Consider the following 19,615-nt stretch of genomic DNA (forward strand, 5'->3'; position numbering starts at 1 on the left):
GAGAAAAATAAATCCAAATCATACATCCAACCATTTCATAGATTTAGGGACTGGGATTGTAGTGTCGTAGCTGGATTTCACTGGACAAATACTCCTTCCCTTTTCAGATGAGCAAAGCTATTGTTTACATTGAGGAGATGGACAGTGTTGCAGACGTCACCTTCCCAGCTGTGCCGCAGGTGGTCTCCCTGCTGACCTATGATGACACAGGACGTGTCAAAAATCACCCACATCCCCCCAATGGATATCCTGTTGTCTGCGTCACGGTGAGTTGACCAGCCAGCTCCTGTAAGATGTCAGCATGCAATACTGTCCCAAATCATTACAATATCTTTCCATATTTAAATGTCATCATTATTTTCCCATATCATATGATTTCATCATCTTTACCTGTAATTAGCATAATGACATCTTTATATATTAATATAGTTTTATACCCATACCCATATATTTACAAAGTGCTGTGTTCTGTGTTTCCATCAGGCCTGCAACCCCAAATCCTCTGACTTTGATAAGACAGGCTCCATCTGCACGCTGGAGAGCATCAACGACACCCTGACCCAGTACCGCTGGCTCGTGAGCGCCCCCACGGGGCCAGATGGGGTGACCAGCCCCATGCGTGAGGTGGACACAAACACCTTCTTCACCAACACCAAGTCCATCACGCTGGACTCCATCTACTTCCAGGCTGGGTCGCGGGTGCAGTGCGCAGCGCGGGCCTACAACATCAAGGGAGAAGCCGGCCTGGAGCTCAGCTCCCCCATCATCTCCATCAGCCAAGAGGAGGGTAAGTGGACGACCCATGCCATGCTGTCAGCACTGCTGTCTGAAGGGTGAAGAGGGTGCCAGGCTATGGGTTATGTCTCTACTCTGTTGTTTACTCAGGAGTGTAACTCACTTTTATGTAGGTGATTACGCTATTCTAAAACAATATACTATTATATACACTATTGTAAAACAATATTTAATGTTCATAAATCAGTTTAGCTGTGACTGGCTCAGGTTGACTGGAGCCCCTTTTCCTCTGTCTTCAGGTATGTGCCAGCCACGTATCCCTGGCACTGTGGGTGCTGAACCATTTTCTGCCAAGATCCGTTACACAGGACCAGACGACCCTGACTACCCAAACCTGATCAAACTGACTGTTAGCATGCCGCACATGGATGGTGAGTCTGGACTGGGCACAAAGCTGTGTTCATACATGTTCTGTGTCCATACATGTTCTGTGTTCATACATGTTCTGTGTTCTCTGTCCATACATGTTCTCTGTTCATGTATGTTCTCTGTCCATGCATGTTCTCTGTTCATACATGTTCTGTGTTCATACATGTTCTGTGTTCATATGTTCTGTGTTCATGTTCTCTGTTCATACATGTTCTCTGTTCATACATGTTCTGTGTTCATACATGTTCTGTGTTCATATATGTTCTGTGTTCATATGTTCTGTGTTCATACATGTTCTGTGTTCATATATGTTCTGTGTTAGCAACATGCTTGTTGTTAGCGTATCTTCAGAAGACAGCCCCGAATAACAAGTAAAGGTCCTTTAGCAGTACTGCACTGATACAACTGTGTTTGCGTACCCGTCTGAGCTGTCCTGTGGCGCTATGGCTTCTCCTCAGGCATGATGCCGGTCATCTCCACGCGACCCCTCTCCAACTTCGAGCTGACGCTGAGCCCTGACGGCACCCGTGTGGGGAACCACCGCTGCTCCAACTTGCTGGACTTCAATGAGATCCAGACTGGCCACGGCTTCATCACCGACTCCACCAAGAACCCCGAGATCATCGGCGAGACGTCGGCGTACCAATACAGCCTGGCGATGCGCAGCGCCAACTCGCTGCGTTTCTACCGCAACCTCAACCTGGAAGCCTGTCTGTGGGAGTTCAACAGCTACTATGACATGTCCGAGCTGCTCAACACCTGCGGCGGCTCCATTGGCACAGACGGACAGGTGGGCTTCACAGACTTTGGGTCCATGTTTACACTGTGACATCTGATCCCTAATTCCATTTGTAGGATTGGTGTAGGTGTCAAATCAGACAGCTGTGTTACATATTTATGTAGTTTATTGCATCATTATGTGTTACGTATTTATGTCATTTATTGCATAATCAATGTCTAATCAATAATCTCTGGATGACACATAAAAGGTTCCAAATTTTTTTAAAGACATTAATCAACAGCCTTCCCTCTCCATGTGCTGTGCTCTCTGTAGGTTCTAAACCTGGTGCAGTCCTATGTGACGGTGCGGGTTCCCCTTTTCGTCTCCTACGTGTTCCATTCTCCTGTGGCTGTGGGTGGATGGCAGCACTTTGACCTGCAGTCTGAGCTCCGCCTCACCTTCGTCTATGACACAGCTATTCTGTGGCAGGACGGCATTGGTAGCCCACCTGAGGCAGAGCTGCAAGGTGAGGTGCCAGGTGGAGTTGATGATGTCATTCGAGGGAGATGAGGGAGTGGGCAGGGAGGGGGACAGAAAGATAAGAGATTCAGCAGTTCTTCTTCAAGAACACGGAGAAAATACCAAATCCCTGTCACTCAAAGTGAATGTTAGGGACAGTTAATCCTAACCAGTATGATTCTCTTAGCTAAAACAAAGGCAAAAACAGCATGTCTTATTATGTGATGATGGTGTAGTTCATTATAGTTTATTCTCATGACGGTCTGCAGAGGGAGTCAGAGAACTGTGGGTAGAATTACAGTGGTGGAGCTCCATACATAACTCAACAGCACCATCTAGTGGTCCACTCCCACCACCACCTACTGCTGAAAACAGGAGCATGGAGTGGATTTGATGTGTTAATGGCTAGTGACCAGTTTTAATGGCCATTCCCTGCTTTGCTGTACTCCACAGGAGCCATGTACCCCACCAGCATGCGTATCAACGACGAGGGCCGCCTGGTGGTCAACTTTAAGAGTGAGGCTCGATTCAGGGGCCAGTTTGTTATGTCACACCCAGGTAAGGGAGCATACAAAACAGTACACATTATTAGAACAGAATGTGTTATGTCTGGTGGACCTTCCGGAATTCAAGGAATTTTATTTGTCACATACATAGAGATTCAGTATTAAATTTAGTGAAATTATATTGTTTCCTTACCACTGCATCCATGTTTGTTCTCAGCGACCTCTCTGACGTCCATGGTGATGTCTGCTGACCACCCTGGTCTGACCTTCACCATCTCTCTGGTGCGCACGGAGCCCACTTACAACCAGCCCATGCAGCAGTGGAGCTTTGTGTCCGACTTCGCTGTGAGTTCCTCAGAGTTCCTTCCACATGGCCTAAGAGCTGCTATGGCTTCATTTTATCAAATGTAAAGGGCTGAGCAATTATGGCAAAGATCATTATCACGATTATTTTGTTCAATGTTGAGATCACGATTACTAAACACGATTACTCTTTTTAATTTTTAATTTGAAATATAGTCCAACAGGAAAAATGACATGTAAAAAGATAATGCACACAACAACTCAAGACAAAAGGACAGCATTGTTATGAAACTGAATGTAGAAGAATAATTCACAATACAACATTATATTTCAAATTATGTTTTCATAATCGTGGAAGTCATAATCACGATTAATCGATTGATTTGATCAATTGCACAGCCCTAATCATGTATGTATATCACATATGTATTTCTAGGGTAGTTTACTGTAAATACTTCTGCCCTGTCATATCTGAGGTGACAGTATGGCGTATTTGCTGCCGTATTGCTGTTGGAGGATTATATTGACTACTGCATATTTGCGTTTGTGCTGCAGATCAGAGATTATTCGGGCACGTACACAGTGAAGCTGATCCCCTGCAGTGCCTCCCCCAGTGGAGAGTTCAGCATCCCCCCCGTCTGCCACCCCAGAGAGCCCCTCACTTTCGACATGGACATCCGCTTCCAGCAGGTCAGCCCAGCCAGCACACAACATAAAGATGCAACGACCAGCACGCATACCACCAGCAAACTGCATTCCCATACAACCTACTACAAGTCCCGCCACCAGCACACAACTTAGAGATGCAACGACCAGCACGCATCCACCAGCCCATAAACACCAACACATGACAATAGAACAGTTTTAATGCCCACGACCACCTGCACAGCACCAAACACCAACACATGACAATAAAACAGTTTTAATGGCCACGACCACCAACACATGAAAATAAAACAGTTTTAATGGCCACGACCACCAGCACACCACCAAACACCAACACATGACAATAAAACAGTTTTAATGGCCATGACCACCAGCACACCACCAAACACCAACACATGACAATAAAACAGTTTTAATGGCCACGACCACCAGCACACCACCAAACACCAACACATGACAATAAAACAGTTTTAATGGCCACGACCACCAGCACACCACCAAACACCAACACATGACAATAAAACAGTTTTAATGGCCATGACCACCAGCACACCACCAAACACCAACACATGACAATAAAACAGTTTTAATGGCCACGACCACCAGCACACCACCAAACACCAACACATGACAATAAAACAGTTTTAATGGCCACGACCACCAGCACAGCACTAAACAGCAGCAGCAGTAACTCTCCCCCTGCGATTGTTTGTGTAGGTGAGTGACCCAGTGTCAGCAGAGTTCAGTTTGAACACCCAGATGTTCCTGCTGTCCAAAAAAGAGCTTTGGTTGTCTGATGGATCTATGGGCTTCGGAGAAGGAAGTGACTCAGCATTTTCTGAAGGTAACACGTAACACACACACACACACACACACACACACACACACACACACACACACACACACACTCACTCACTCACTCACTCACTCACTCACTCACTCACTCACACACACACACACACACACACACACACACACACACACACACACACACACACACACACACACACACACACACACACACACACACACACACAGACCAAATGTCACAAATGTCAAATGTCACAATGACTGCCCATGTGAATGTGAATGGGTCTGTTTTCCAGGTTCTACCATCTATGGCCGTGTGATGGTGGACCCTGTGCAGAACCTGGGTGAGTCCTTCTCCTGCAGCATTGAGAAGGTCTTCCTCTGCACTGGTGCGGATGGGTACGTGCCCAAGTACAACCCCACCAATAAGGAGTACGGATGCCTCGCTGATGCCCCTTCTCTGCTCTACCGCTTTAAGATCCTGGTATGGCAATCCATTCTCAATACTTCTTGCTCTAGATCTTATTCGATGTCCGTTTGAAAAGTACTGTGTCTAATTATGTGTTGGAAATTACTTTCTATTTGTGTGTGTGTGTGTGTGTTATCAGGACAAAGCCCAGCCTGAGACCCAGGCAACTGCCTTCGGAGACGTTTCATTTGATGCCATTCTGGCTCAGGACTCTTCAGAAGCGTTGCCTCTGACGAGACAGGCTGGCTCTGATGGCTTCACCCTCTCCTCCTCCCCACTCTTCCAGGTAACAAAAGAAGACAAATCATTCTCACAAGTTTTCTGTGTCTGTTCATGTAAATGGTCATGGCATGTAATAATTACTAAAGCTAAGATTTGGTATGTTAATGTAATATTTTGGGAATGCCAGACCCCAACATATACATGATATTTCAATATTCCTTTTGTGTTTATTCCAATAAAATGATGTCTCTGAATGAACTGTGTACCAGGTAGGAATGCTCCTGAATGTTTGACCTCTGACCTCTGTGCCTCAGGTGGCCGCTGGCCGGGAGTGGTTCATCCATACTATCTACACCCTTCGCTCCCGTGAAAACGCCAACCGCGGCATTGGCAAGCGCAGCTTGGAGTACCACCACGCCGTCTCCTCGAGCCTCGCGGGCCAGCCCGTGGGTCGCCAGCGCCGCTCCGCTCCTGACCCCGACGCTCTGGACATCGGCATCGAGAACAGTCGAGGCACCAACATCCAGCACATCGCGCTGGACCGCTCCGACCGCATCCGCGTGAGCCAGAGGCAGCCCTGGGCGCTGGAGCCGAGCGCGGGCCACCAGGAGCACCCTCTGGTGGAGGGCAGTTTGGGGCGCGAGCCCGACTCGGACTGGGCTCTGCCCGTGGGCGTGCCCACGCTGCTGGGCGTGGCGGGGCTGCTGCTGCTGCTGTGCCTGCTGGCCCTGCTGGTGGCGCTGCTGGTGCGGCGGAAGCGGGCGGAGGGGAAGAAGTGCCCGCCGTACGCCACCTCGTCCAGCTCGGCGTACCGCGACACTGCCAACGCCGGCTACCAAGGCATGGCCAGTGCATGGCAGCGTTCTGACAGCTCAGAGGTTTAGAGGGTGCCCACAGCAGCCCGTTCCCTCTCACCCCGATATCCCCCGTCCTGTCCTGTCCATTCCCCCGTCGGCCAGGTCAGTGGCCTCTGAACAACCCACCCCCCCCAATCCCCAAACTCGGAGAGCCGGTCTGCTGGCTGCCCATTAAATTGGAGTCAAATGAAGGTGAGAGATGAGAGGAGGATGTGCTCAAGTAAAAGGCTCTTACTAACTGATCAGTTCAACAAACTAGAGGGCTTTTCTGTTCAATAAACACAAAACAATCAACTAGATACCCAGCAGTGTTTTTGGAAGGCTAATGTTCGAGAAATGTTTGTTAGAGCCCTGATCAACAATATTTGGATCTACTGATGGGCCCATAACCAGTTAAGGCAAATGAGTGGAACTTAATTTAGATCATTTGGAGATGAGCACACCCACTATCTCTTTCTGATGGTGCCTGCTCCTGTTTATTTTACTTTATCATGTCCCAAGATCTCCCCACCTTCACTACAACTACAAAAGCACTGTAATATTGCCTATGCATGGAAAGTCTAGAGAATTTTGGAATGGATTCTTTTCCCCACCCATACTGGTCTTGTGCTGAGAGTTGGTAGGCTGCTTTTCTCATCCCTGACACAGATGTAGGGATCAGATGTCAGTAAGGCAGCCAATCTTCTATAACCCGTGCAAAGAACAGAATAGCTTACTGTAGTTAGAATAGTTGCAATGCATATTCACTGTACTTGTCTAAATGACTTTCTTCTAAATCTGTTAACGATTCTGCTCTTTTCTGTTTATGAGTGTATGTGTGTTTAAGATGCGATAGCAGGCAATTGAATAGATGGGTAAGATTTGGCAGTCGGCAGTACTGGATGTGATAGATTTATGTATTTTTATAATATGAATTAATTATTGATGCACTGTTGTGTTTTAGAGCACATGTCAGTGTTCCCGTGAAAATATACCATGGATATGGTGCTAATCAAAGGGATTGTAATGTGTAATTTCTGTCATTCAAGTGCATTACTATTCAAATTTGTAAATGTTTTTATACATTTTATTTTTGTTATGACTGGTGAAATGTGCTTTAGACATACTAATGGTGCATTTGTTGTGTACATAACTGCCTTTACAGTATACCATGTTACAAGAGGATACAAACACTACCATTGTACCCTGATAAAACTTGAAGAAGTGAATCTCAGATGACCTTATAGTGACTAGATACCCTGAAATATTAAATTATACCTGAATGTGGCCATAAAGGAAAATGTAGAATTTCGGAGAGAAAATGGATCCCCTTTCAATGTAGAATGTGTTTTTCAAAACAAATGCCCACAACTGAGAATGACTCAAATTGTTCCATAATTCATGAAGTTCATGTATTCAAATCTTTCTTGCCAAATATAAATATTATACATTGATGGGTTTTCTTGTCACTGATTTATTGAAATGATAAACAAGTGGTGTCAGTATCACGTTCAGTCAGAAACTATGCTATTATGCTGGTGTTACTCATCCTAAATCCAAGGACGTTTAGTATCTTATTGTAATACAGCTGTGATATGAGATTAGACATGAAGCATAATCTTTATATTTGTATCCTTGAGTTGTTGACACAGTCTATGCCTTGAGGTGAACCAGCAAGACACACTTGACCATTTGAGGTGTCAAGACTGATCAAATTGCTATTCTAATCATGTGCCACCAGGGAGTGCTATTCAAACCAGGTAAGTTGCAACTAAGTTATACACTGAATCATCTCTCTATCTAACAGATGGTCATCAGCTTCATTTCACTGGGTTTACTATTAACTCACATTCTTACCAAATTTCTCTTGAGGTCCTTAAAGAGTTTAGCCAGTGTAGTTTCGCTGTACTGATATGAAAGATTAGATACTGACAAAGTTAGTTGCCCTCATCTTCATCTTCAAACTCTGCATTACTGTATGTCTTTCACTCAAGGTAGGAAAGCAAAATGTAACCTCCGGCAAAGTAAAGTCAAGGACAGGTATTCAAAACAGATCTACCATTAATCATTTGAATAAACTCCAAAACATTATGATATTATCTTATTATGACCGCAGCAGAGCTAAGGCCAAGGATGACCACGTTTTTTTCTTATGTTGGTCTCAAGGGGAGATCTCAACCATCCCATAACCACTTAGTTGTGATATACTGTACTGTAGAACCACCTAGTAAAAATGAAAAGGCAAAAATGAGGCATTGTAATCGCAGGTATTTTTAGCTGACATGTTCAGAACTGCACAGAATTTGAATCAAGGTTGAATATGGAGTGGACAGAAATTAAGGACATCGATTTCCTGCATAGGAGCGGCGGTCATATTTATATACCGTTATGCGGTACATCTAGTTTTAATTGCTTGGATATCAACTGTACAGTCTTGAGGCTGGCCTGTCTTTCCCAAAGCTGTGCTTGTGTGACTCTAGGTCAGACAGTGAGATACAACCACGACTGCAGCTGCTCTCTCCAACTGGTGTCACCAAGCCCTCCTGTCCTCTGACTCCACAAATAGTCAACCATAGAGCCAGTGCTTTTCACACCCTAGTCTTAGCTTCCAGAATAATCCACTGGAGGTGAAGTAAGAGTAAGAGCACAGCTCAACAGCAGAGGGAGAACATGACAATCACATCTGACTAAGACTGTCCAAAGGTCAGCTTCTCTGGAAATTACATAAGATCCTTACCGACAATGATAAGTGTGGTGAACAGAGGAGCTGCTGTTCAAGTGACAGCACATAAGGCCTCAGAGCCCACAGGGACTATTGGGCTTCCTGTGTGCCCCCTTTGGCCCCCTCTAAGTTCTTGTCTAAATAAAGGCTAACAACCCTGAAATGACTGTACAAGCTATGGGCTTCTTACGTTTTGGTACAACTGAAGCACTCATCTTGACAGCGATGACAACAAACAAGAAACTGGTTTGTCAACTTTAAGACAAAAGTTTGTCAATGCGTTAGTGCACAGAGCCAATGGTACACTACATACCTAACAGAAGATTGCTCAGACAAGTGCTAGTTATATATTAATGAACTGTGTGTGTAAACACTGTTTCATTTCCGTGTGTCAGGTGCTTCAATTCCCACCTGTGGAATCCTGTGTATATCAACACTTGGTGTGGTTATGTGCAAGCGTTTCAGTGCTTACCTGAAGGAGAAAATGGCTTTTAAAATGCTGCTTCTGTTGCTCACACTCTTTGTCCTCACTGCAGGTAGGCTACTGTGCTGTTTGTGACTTCACTGTTGAGTAGCCTTTTGGCTGATATTTACTAACACTTGACTGACTTACGTGCACTTACATGCACATTGATTTTCAAGGCTCTGGTTGCCAATGGTTAAATGCTACACAGTATGACTTGAATGCTGAAAAATGGCATATATGTGACCACTTGAGGAAGCATTACAGAGTTATACAAAACTACTGTGCTGACCGTCTAACAGCCAAGAGGCCTTCCAAATATCAACAACAGCACAGCTAGCACTGATGAAAATTAGCTGCAGAATATTCTCTTGAATTAAGTGGTCCATTATGGAGGCCTGACATTTGTTTTCCAGACCTGATTTGGGTTGTTTAACAATCATGGTAAGCAAGTCATTTCATAAGGATAAAAAAAAAAACTGGCAACTGGTCAATGACAATTCTTATACACTTCCAATGCAAGAGAAATGTTGGAGTGGACATCTGAAACAAATGTAGTTTTGCGTCATCAATGTAAGGTTAAATATATGTGGGTTATACAATATATGAAGTGTTTATTATTGTTCCTTGTGTCAACATAATTTAAGTAAGTATTTATAATGTACGTAATTGTATGTATTTTTTTACAAATATTAATAGAAAATGTGTTGCACAGAAATTGTAGTTTTATGGCTATATCAGTCGAAATTTGAAATTTCGTTGGTAGTTATAGTCAGGGGGCCAAAACTGATATTAAAACTTTGGGGTACAAGCATACTGTACAACCTATCCAGTATTAATATTTAACCCCTCAGCATGTGTTCTAGCCAGGTTGTCAACTTAGAAAATGTTTTCTTGGCCATTTTAACACTATATTCTTAAAAGTGGTAAAAGCGCCCCCCCCTTCCATTTTCTTCTATATTACCTACTGTAATTTTGGGCAAATGTGCAATATAATCCAACTTATGTGCAAGCATGATAAGTAAGGGATAATGGACGACACGGTGGTCTGTTAACAGAAATTAATGCACAGTCGGTGTTGTAATACGGCCCGACGCGAAGCGGAATCTCGTTAGTGGATTAATTTATAGAATAATATATCTTACAGTAAGCCCTTACATTAATAATAAAATAGGTAGAAATGACGAGCCGTGCCTGTCTGGTAGCCTATCTGAGTGGAATGCACTTATCATGTGCTTCATGTAAATGCTGAGTTTAAGGGAAACTAATTATTGAAGACTTCAAGACTCACCAATTCCATTACACAAAGCAGTGGCGTAGCCACAGATAATTTAACTTTGTATTGTTGTTATTTGTATGTCGCTTTTGTCTGCTAAATACCATAACCATAACCATGTGCCCGGGTGTGCCTGTGACATCCAATCGTCGGTCTGGCACACCTAAAATATTTTCGGCTTTCACGGCTATACTGTCTGTTCTTGTCATTCTAACCTGCTGTAGTGTCAACAAATAACAAGCCAAACAGGAATTGCTAACCTTGGACACTCCTTAGGCTACATGCATGCATGGTTAAGTGTTTTGTTCACTTTGTTCACTTGGTGAAGACATCCATCAGGTCAATTAAATAGCTTACTGTCTTTTGAAAGCAGAAAGTCTAGAAAGACCGGCCCGCCGTCTTGCACAGTAGCCTCACATTGCACTCGTCAAAACACAAGCTGGCACACATTATGGATTGGGGATGGGTTCTTGATGTCTGTCCAAAGGATATTTTCCCAAACATTAAGACCTTACTTAGGCCAATCAGTTGGTTACACAGTCTTTACTAATCAACAAACAAAGCAGTTCACGTGTTGAATTGACTTACATAAAACCCATCTCTGAAATAGGCACTGAATTCTGCCTTAAAATAGCTCATGGGTTTTTTCTACTTAGATCTTCATTTAAATTAGGAAATGAATATTGTGCAGCCACGGTGTGACCCATCCACAGTTGCCCTCAACAACCAGTTGTGGTTGGCACATGAAGGATGGAATTCTTGTCCTCCAACTTTTAACCAAAGAACCTGTACAGGCCTGGTGCTTGGAGCTGCTGATATGTGGATGCAAGGAAAGTGGATGTCAGTACAGTACCAGGCAGTGTTGATGTCGAAAAAGTGGAATATTTTGTAGTGAGGCATGTGGGTGTGTCTGTGCAGCTTGGTACTCACATCATTATTATTGAGTTTTGCCGCATTACTGCGTTTCTATCAGAAAGACTCAGGGAGGTGCAATGAAAGTTAACACACGTTTTAATCCATCAAAGGATATACAAAAGGCATAAGCAACAATAAGACAGTCTTTGGCATAGGCCCCGTCCTCGGTCCAGGTCACCGAGTGTGCAGACCCTTTCAGATCCTGCCGGTATGAGACGGCAGGGGCGGAGCCTACCCCCAAAGAATAAGAAATAAAGATACCCACCGGAATGCTTAGATGGTCATCCTCTCTGAAATAGAGCATAACAATATTAAACAGTGCATGTTGTATTATCCGATTGAGCTCGGGAGATGAATCAGAGAAAGCGAGACAGACAGAGACACATGAAGAATATACTATTAATAAAATAAACTGATGATTTGATGAGGATGATGGATTCGACCACCTGTGACTCAAATTCTATGATTGATTTAAAGTTATGGAAGGGAATTGAGCTTGCAGATGTTCAACCCTTTGAACAAGACTGCTTGAGTGACTAGTGCTTGCAGAAGCTTAGCTTAAGGGTTAACTAACAACGTGCAGGACGATGAGCTTGCAATTACAAACGCTCAGGGTCAGTGCAGGGGATAGAGCCTGCAGTTGCAGATGCTCAGGGTCAGTGCAGCAGAATAGAGGTTGCAGTTGCAGATGCTCAGGGTTAGTGCAGTGGGATAGAGCTTGCAGTTGCAAATGCTTGGGGGACAATGAGCTTGCAGTTGCAGAAGCTCAGGTTAGTGCAGAAGAAATAGCGCTTGCAGTTAAAGATTATGACCTGCACAAATGCGACCAAGCCAGTACGGGCACCAGAAACGAAGAGATGAGTAATATGATTAAATTTAGATAGCCACCACCAGACATTTGCAAGAGGAAGTACATTGATTACGAAATGCTCATTACTGCTGAGTGAGTCTTTAGTAATCAAGAACTCAGTAACCATACAGTCAATAGATTCTTGTGAGCCTTGTGACAAGCAAATGGAGTAGCTAGCTCTTAATTGATAAGCAAGTTGATGCAAAATATTACAGTTTGTGAACTCCATTTGTTACGGTTCAATGGTGAACAGAAGCTGCGAGGACAAGATGTACAGCAGATGAAATTAACAGACTACTGTACATCCGGCAGAGGTAAAGCCATGTTAAAGAAAGCTAAATAGCACAAAGTATAGGCCTACTATTAGGATAGAAATGTAAGCGGCAAGGTTTAGATTAATGAATTAATTATGTTGACTTACCCAAATAACAGCACGGTGTAGTGTCCATGACAGATTATATCCGATTTAAGTACGACCCCTAAATGTGATGACTTGTTTCCGTGAGCAAGCCGCATCCTGCAACGGAATGGAGCTAAAGCAGATCCAAGGGCAAGATGAAAAGAGTGAGCCATGCTTTTGCACCTTGCTCTTGGAAAGACCCCCCAAAATAAGATGAGCAGCATAGGTAACGTTAGCTAAACGAGACAGGAAAACATGAAATAGACATTGTCCATGGGTAATAAGTTCAGAGAGAAAAGGTATAGAGAAACAGATAGAAAGCTTGAGCACTCTCTGGTGAAAAGAAGAAAATGACCAGCATGGTCTGCAGCGATTGCAGCGAGTCGGGGAGCTGCACGAGCTCAGAGCTTTCGTAAGCTCGGTTCTTTCACGGCAAGAATGTAATGCAATGTGGTGCAAATCCCCGTGGAAAGTGCTTAATGATCGTTCGGTTCGATAACGATTGATGATTGCGATTTGATGATTGCGATTCGAGTCGACTGCCGAGTCGAGTTGCGTATGTATATGATGAGTGAAGTGGGGTGATGGTAGGATAAAAGAAATTAACTGTTGTGACGTGAGATTACCCGAGGTTTTGCTTGCAGAAGCTAGACCAAGGGCGGCGGTGCGTAGTGACTACAATGTATTAACACTTTATTCTGTGCCTAAAGTGCCGGCTGTGCGTAGTGACTGGAGAAGAGTGGCTCGGGTCCAACGTAATTAATATAATGCTTTAGCTGAGCCGAATAACCACCACCAGACCTTTGCAAGGTAACTTACCTTAATTGACACTTGCGAGAGAGCTATTTGCGCATCTAGAAGGGCTTGATCCTAAGGTCTTATATAGGACTCGTAAGCCGACGAAGACCATCTTCCGAGCAACTTGATTGAGGATGCAGGTAATCCTAGAGCGGCTGCTGACGTTGCAGCGCCGATGCGAAAGGAATGGCCAGTATATTGGGAGGAACATAGAGATGTTTAGACATAGATAACCCAGTGGGTTATCTATGTTTATGTTTATAAACATGTGCCATGATTATAAAGGCTGATGCAGACTGGTGATTGGTCGGAAGTAATGAATGAATGAGTGACGCATGCATTGAGTCTTCCTGACAGAATTTACGCTAAAAGCTTCCATGACTACATTGTTTCAGATTATTTGGCATGATATTGGCAGCCGGGCTGGACAGATGTGTCCAAGGCTGCTCAAGGTCTGTACTGCTGAACTGGGAGAGCCACTGAAGCACATTTTCAACCTGAGTCTCCGTCTTGGACGAGTACCAACACTGTGGAAGACATCATGTCTCACCCCCGTCCCTAAGAAGCCACACCCAAGTGAGCTTAATGATTACAGGCCTGTCGCTCTAACATCACACGTGATGAAGACAATGGAGCGACTGGTCCTGCGCATACTCAGAGCCCAGGTACGCCATGCACTAGACCCGTTACAGTTTGCATATCAGGAGAAAGTGGGCGTGGACGATGCCATCACATATCTCCTACACAGGACACATTCTCACCTAGACAAGGGGAAAATTGCTGTGAGAATCATGTTCTTTGATTTCTCAAGTGCTTTTAACACCCTCTAACCCCTCAGACTGAGAGACAAGCTCTTGCAGAAGGGTGTGGACGCTGACCTGGTATCCTGGATTACAGATTACCTGACCGAGCGGCCACAGTTCGTCAGACTGAAGAGCTGTCTCTCTGACACTGTGATCAGCAGCACCGGAGCTCCACAGGGAACTGTGCTCTCTCCAGTCCTGTTCACCCTGTACACGTCAGACTTCTGCTACAACACCGAGTCGTGCCACATGCAGAAGTTCTCCGATGATACTGCAATTGTGGGGTGTATCAGGGACGAGCAAGAGGAGGAGTACAGGAGCCTGGTGGAGGACTTTGTGCAATGGTGCAAACTCAACCACATTCAACTCAACACTTCAAAGACCAAGGAGATGGTGGATTTCCGCAGGTCAAAGCCCGCTCTGCTACCAGTCTCCATTGATGGGGTCAATGTGGAGGTGGTAAACATTTTTCCCTCACGGGAAATTTAAGAAAAGTATCTGGGCTTACAACTGGACAATCAACTGGACTGGTCAGCCAATACTGAAGCACTACAAGAAAGGGCAGAGCAGGCTGTACTTCCTGAGGAGGCTGCAGTCCTTCAATGTCTGCAGTAAGCTCCTCAGGATGTTTTACCAGTCTGTTGTTGCCAGTGTCCTCTTGCTGTTGTATGCTGTGGTATGCTGGGTAGGAAGCACAAAGAAGAAGGATACTGGGCGACTAGATAGGCTGGTAAGGAAAGCTGGCTCTGTCTTGGGAGCCAAACTGGAGTGCATCACTTCAATATCAGACAAAAGGACCCTGAACAAACTGATCAGCATCTTGGACAATGAATGTCATCCACTCCACAGCACTATTGTAAAGCAGAAGAGCCTGATCAGCTGGAGACTTCGCTCACTGTCATGCACAACTGACAGACTGAGGAAGTCATTTGTCCCCAGGGCCATTGAACTGTTCAACGCTTCACTTAAGGGAAGAGGAGAGATAGACTTCTCTGCATAGTCTGTCTGCGTCTTCACCTTCTCCACGTTTGTGTACGTACTGTCCACTAGTCGCCCTCCCACTGAACAAGTCAATCAACACTGTTCTGCTCTATGTGGATCTATCTATCTATCTATCTGTCTATCTATCTATATCTGTTTTTCCTGTTTTGTAGATTAAATTTATATTATGCCCTTGGATGCATGCATACATGTTTTGTATCGGGAAGGTGTTCATTATCAAAATAGTAAACTCTTCTTTTGTGTCCCTTATGAGGACTCAGTTTGAGCACATGGACATGGTCCCTGGGTGCCTTCTGTTGGCTGCCTACCTCACTGCTTGGATGGGGGAAAAACATACCTTTGCCATACGACTATTATATAGTTATTACTACTAACTAGTTACTAACCCCTAAATCTAAAGAAGTGAGAGAGCAGTTATGTGAGGATGGAATGAATAACTATAGTAATATGAAAGAATTATAACTTGTGCAACATTGCACTGTCTCGCCTTACAAGCTTTAGACTTGGCTAGACTCATTCCCATAGATAGGGGAACTGATTGAAAGAGGTTTTGGGGTACTATGCTATGTTTCCAAGCTGATATTCACTTTGAAAACTGGTTCTCTTTAGGCGGTTTTTTTCATGTTCTAGTTCTGTTGTCTCTTACACTGTACAATACATGTCCATTCCAACACTTCTGCAGACAGCCCATGAGTGTTAGCTTTCATTTGATACGTTTATTATGTTTATTATATGGTCCTTTTGGTTGTGGTGATATTCAACATTTATTGTTGGCATGTAGTGATGAGCAGGAAACCAAAAAATAATTTACCTTGACATTTTTTCTTTCAATTGTGTAGGTGCTGCTAAGTCTAGTCATTATAACATACAATTATCCAACATGATCACATATTTTGAGGTACACAGACATTTATGTGTAATAATGTCAAGCGTTTACCCTGTTTGTGAAACTAGACATTCACATAATCAATTTACCAAGTAGTATATTTGCTTTGTGCCTCTGACATGTCCATACTCTGCAGTCAGTCCGAGAAGTTTTGTCCCTTTGAATTTATCGTCATATTAGGCTACTACAAAAGTGATAGATTTTTATTTTCTTTTGAAAATAAAAGACCTGTGAACACACTCCTTTTGTGAGGTCATGAGTCAGAATGTTGCCTTAATCATAAAATTAACAGCACACTTCACCATCTGTCTTGCACAGGTGCAGAAGGCAAGACAGTAAATCCCAGAAAGGTAATGTTTGGAATGTTTACATTTGGAATGTTTACATTTGGAACATTTTGGAATTTGGAATGTTTACATTTGAACTGCTGATTTACATAGACAGAAATGAGGCATTTTATGATGGCCATATGATTCAGAAAGCCACCATTCATCAGGCCAGCCCAAGTCAAATCACTATTGTCACTATTATTGCCACTATGTTGTTTGGTGTCTATTGTGGTCACAGAAATTTACTGACCATTTTAAAAGTTGTATCAGCGATTGTAGGCCCAAACATAAATGATCACACTCATCTAATCTTTCCTAACAATCCGCTAGCTGCCCACCCCATAAGCAGGCTGTCAAAAAAACGCGTATAGGCTGAGATCTGCACACAAAAACAATTGCTACCAACAAGTGTTGCCAAACACTCAAAGGCCAAATAAAGTGTTCCAACCAATAATGCGCATTTAGGAGAGTTTCAGTTGCATGGGAGGGAGGGGGAGGGAGTAGCGAGCTAGCTCTCTGTTTTGTTTGAACGTCAACAGAAGTGTATAAGTATAAGTATATATACTCTTTTGATCCCGTGAGGTAAATTTGGTCTCTGCATTTATCCCAATCCGTGAATTAGTGAAACACACTCAGCACATAGTGTACACACAGTGAGGTGAAGCACACACTAATCCCGGCGCAGTGAGCTGCCTGCGGCGCACGGGGAGCAGTGAGGGGTTAGGTGCCTTGCTCAAAGGCACTTCAGCCGTGCCTACTGGTCGGGGTTCGAACCGGCAACCCTGCGGTTACAGGTCCGAAATGCTAACCAGTAGGCCACAGCTGCCCCTAAGTGACGTTACCCCGCCATCGCTGATACAACCTTTAATTAAATCTTGAATAATTTATAGAAAGAAATCGTAGAGAATCCAATGTATTTTATCACTCAGTTTCTTCCAAAATCTTGAAAACATTCTTGACACTCAATTGTTTGGTTGCATAACAGCCAAGCTGTGGAGACATGGCTAAAATACTTGCATGTCCACTCAATCTGGAACCAGTGTGTGGAACAGACGGGCAAACCTATGGCAACGAGTGTGCCCTCTGTGTGCAGAGACAGTGAGTATAACGCCTCATTTCACTCAGTCTGTTCATTGTCACTCCGTTTGGGGCATCAAACCTACAATTTTTAAATCCTTCATTGTCAATAATGAGTTTATGGTGATGGGAAGTACATGGTAATTTGATACACACACACTTTCCCTCGAGGTGTTAAGAAATGTATTTTTTGTTCTGCTTGTTTTGGGGTATGTGGTGCAGGACACCTTACTTGTGATGACCTTTATTTCAACCTGCTTCCTTCCTTTTTTTCCTTTTCAGGATGTCCAAAGCAGACATTTTAATTTCCAAGGAAGGGGAGTGCCAAGTTCATCTTGGTGATGGTGGAAACGTACCGTAAATGTGATCAGCTTTCATGCATAAAGAGCAAAATGTAAATCATCAACAAAATAAATGAAAATGAAATAAACAAATAAAGAGTGAGAGCCATAAGCAAATACTATCCCAGACTTGTGTGGATCTGCACATCTCAGTGCTGTTATTTTGCCTTGCTAATGGCATCATCGTCACATCTCACTGCAAAACTGCCTGGACAGTATGGACAGATGCCACTAGTCTAAACATGTTTTTAACAAGTTCAGGAACAGTTAAAAATGGATGATAACGGGATAAATTTGTCTACCCTTGAATATGTTTAAACACCAGAGTAAGATCAGTTAAACAAGGATACAAGGATACAAGGATACAAGGAAGTTTATTGTCACATGCATATAGTTACTGGAAGTAAGAAATGCAGTGAAATTATGTCTGGTGTCAGCCTATTTGTGCATTAATGGGGGGGGGGGGGGGTAAAGAGTGCAGTAGAAGAGGGGTTTAGTAGATTAAGTGGCAAGGGCTGCATAAAAAAGGTGGGGGAGGATTGGGATTGGGTGGGGGGCACCAACAAGGAGCACCCAAGAGCAACAGGGGCAAGGAAAAACTCCCTTACCAAGGAAGAAACCTTGGGCAGATCCACGGCTCAAGGGGCTAACCCAACTGCCAGGGGTCTTGGTGTGTGTGTCGGGGGGATGACAGGGGAGATGGGATAGTGTGCTGTGTATGTGGGGAGAGGGCAGTGTGCAATATGTGTGTTGGAGAAGCTTCCTCATGAGACAATGTGCTGTGTATTGGGGGGGGGGGGGGGGGGGGGCAGTGTGCTGTAAGTATGTTGGGGATGTGTGTTGGAGAAGCTTCCTGATGAAATAATGTGCTGTGTATGTAGGGGGGGGGGGGGGGGCAGGGACTTACTATTGCAAGCAGAGTACTGTATGTATGATGTATGTGAGTGATGACAGTGAAGATGTGTGTGTGGGCGGGAGGGGAGTGGAGCAGTGACTGTGTGTGTGTGTGTGTGTGTAGTGTGTGTGTGGGCAGTGTGCTGTAAGTATGTTGGGGATGTGTGTTGGAGAAGCTTCCTGATGAAATAATGTGCTGTGTATGTAGGGGGGGGGGGCAGGGACTTACTATTGCAAGCAGAGTACTGTATGTATGATGTATGTGAGTGATGACAGTGAAGATGTGTGTGTGGGCGGGAGGGGAGTGGAGCAGTGACTGTGTGTGTGTGTGTGGGTAGGTGGGGGCGGTGTGCTGTAAGTATGTAGAGGATGTGTGTTGGAGAAGATCCTGAAGGCAGTGTGCAGCAAGTATGTAGAGGAGGCTTACTGTAGCAAGCAGTGTGTTGTATGTATGTGAAGTGATGACAGTGATGATGTAAGTGTGTGTGTTGGGGGGGGCAGAAAGGCTAGGCAATCAAGGACATGGGTAGATGGAGGAGAAATCAAAAATAATAAATAAAAAGTTCTATGGAGATGTGCAAAAGTTGGAGAAAGTCAGATATGTGTGTGTGTGTGTGTGTGTGTGTGTGTTTTGACGTGTGAT

The 19,615-nt window shown here is 44.2% G+C and overlaps 2 protein-coding genes across 3 annotated transcripts in view; both read left to right on the top strand.

The window, feature by feature from the left end:
* The window catches only part of frem3 (Fras1 related extracellular matrix 3), a 33,680-nt gene extending 26,010 nt beyond the window's left edge, over nucleotides 1-7,670 (top strand). For both annotated transcript variants that reach the window (XM_042079880.1, XM_042079971.1), the window contains 12 exons: nucleotides 108-266; nucleotides 484-787; nucleotides 1,035-1,166; nucleotides 1,623-1,954; nucleotides 2,219-2,411; nucleotides 2,858-2,962; nucleotides 3,128-3,255; nucleotides 3,769-3,903; nucleotides 4,597-4,723; nucleotides 4,986-5,173; nucleotides 5,298-5,444; nucleotides 5,695-7,670. In XM_042079880.1, the coding sequence (XP_041935814.1) occupies nucleotides 108-266; nucleotides 484-787; nucleotides 1,035-1,166; nucleotides 1,623-1,954; nucleotides 2,219-2,411; nucleotides 2,858-2,962; nucleotides 3,128-3,255; nucleotides 3,769-3,903; nucleotides 4,597-4,723; nucleotides 4,986-5,173; nucleotides 5,298-5,444; nucleotides 5,695-6,264 (2,520 nt within the window). In that variant the 3' untranslated portion in view covers nucleotides 6,265-7,670. The remainder of the gene's footprint in view (nucleotides 1-107; nucleotides 267-483; nucleotides 788-1,034; nucleotides 1,167-1,622; nucleotides 1,955-2,218; nucleotides 2,412-2,857; nucleotides 2,963-3,127; nucleotides 3,256-3,768; nucleotides 3,904-4,596; nucleotides 4,724-4,985; nucleotides 5,174-5,297; nucleotides 5,445-5,694) is intronic.
* Nucleotides 7,671-9,228: 1,558 nt separating this feature from the next.
* On the top strand, nucleotides 9,229-18,195 carry spink4 (serine peptidase inhibitor, Kazal type 4). The gene is made up of 4 exons (XM_042084168.1): nucleotides 9,229-9,474; nucleotides 16,650-16,681; nucleotides 17,646-17,758; nucleotides 18,020-18,195. Exons 1-4 carry the CDS (start codon nucleotides 9,387-9,389, stop codon nucleotides 18,096-18,098), a joined length of 312 nt encoding a protein of 103 aa, XP_041940102.1. The 5' UTR covers nucleotides 9,229-9,386; the 3' UTR covers nucleotides 18,099-18,195.
* Nucleotides 18,196-19,615: the final 1,420 nt, after the last annotated feature.

The sequence above is a fragment of the Alosa sapidissima genome, chromosome 1 (assembly GCF_018492685.1).
Source record: "Alosa sapidissima isolate fAloSap1 chromosome 1, fAloSap1.pri, whole genome shotgun sequence".
NCBI classification, from domain to species: Eukaryota; Metazoa; Chordata; class Actinopteri; order Clupeiformes; family Clupeidae; genus Alosa; species Alosa sapidissima.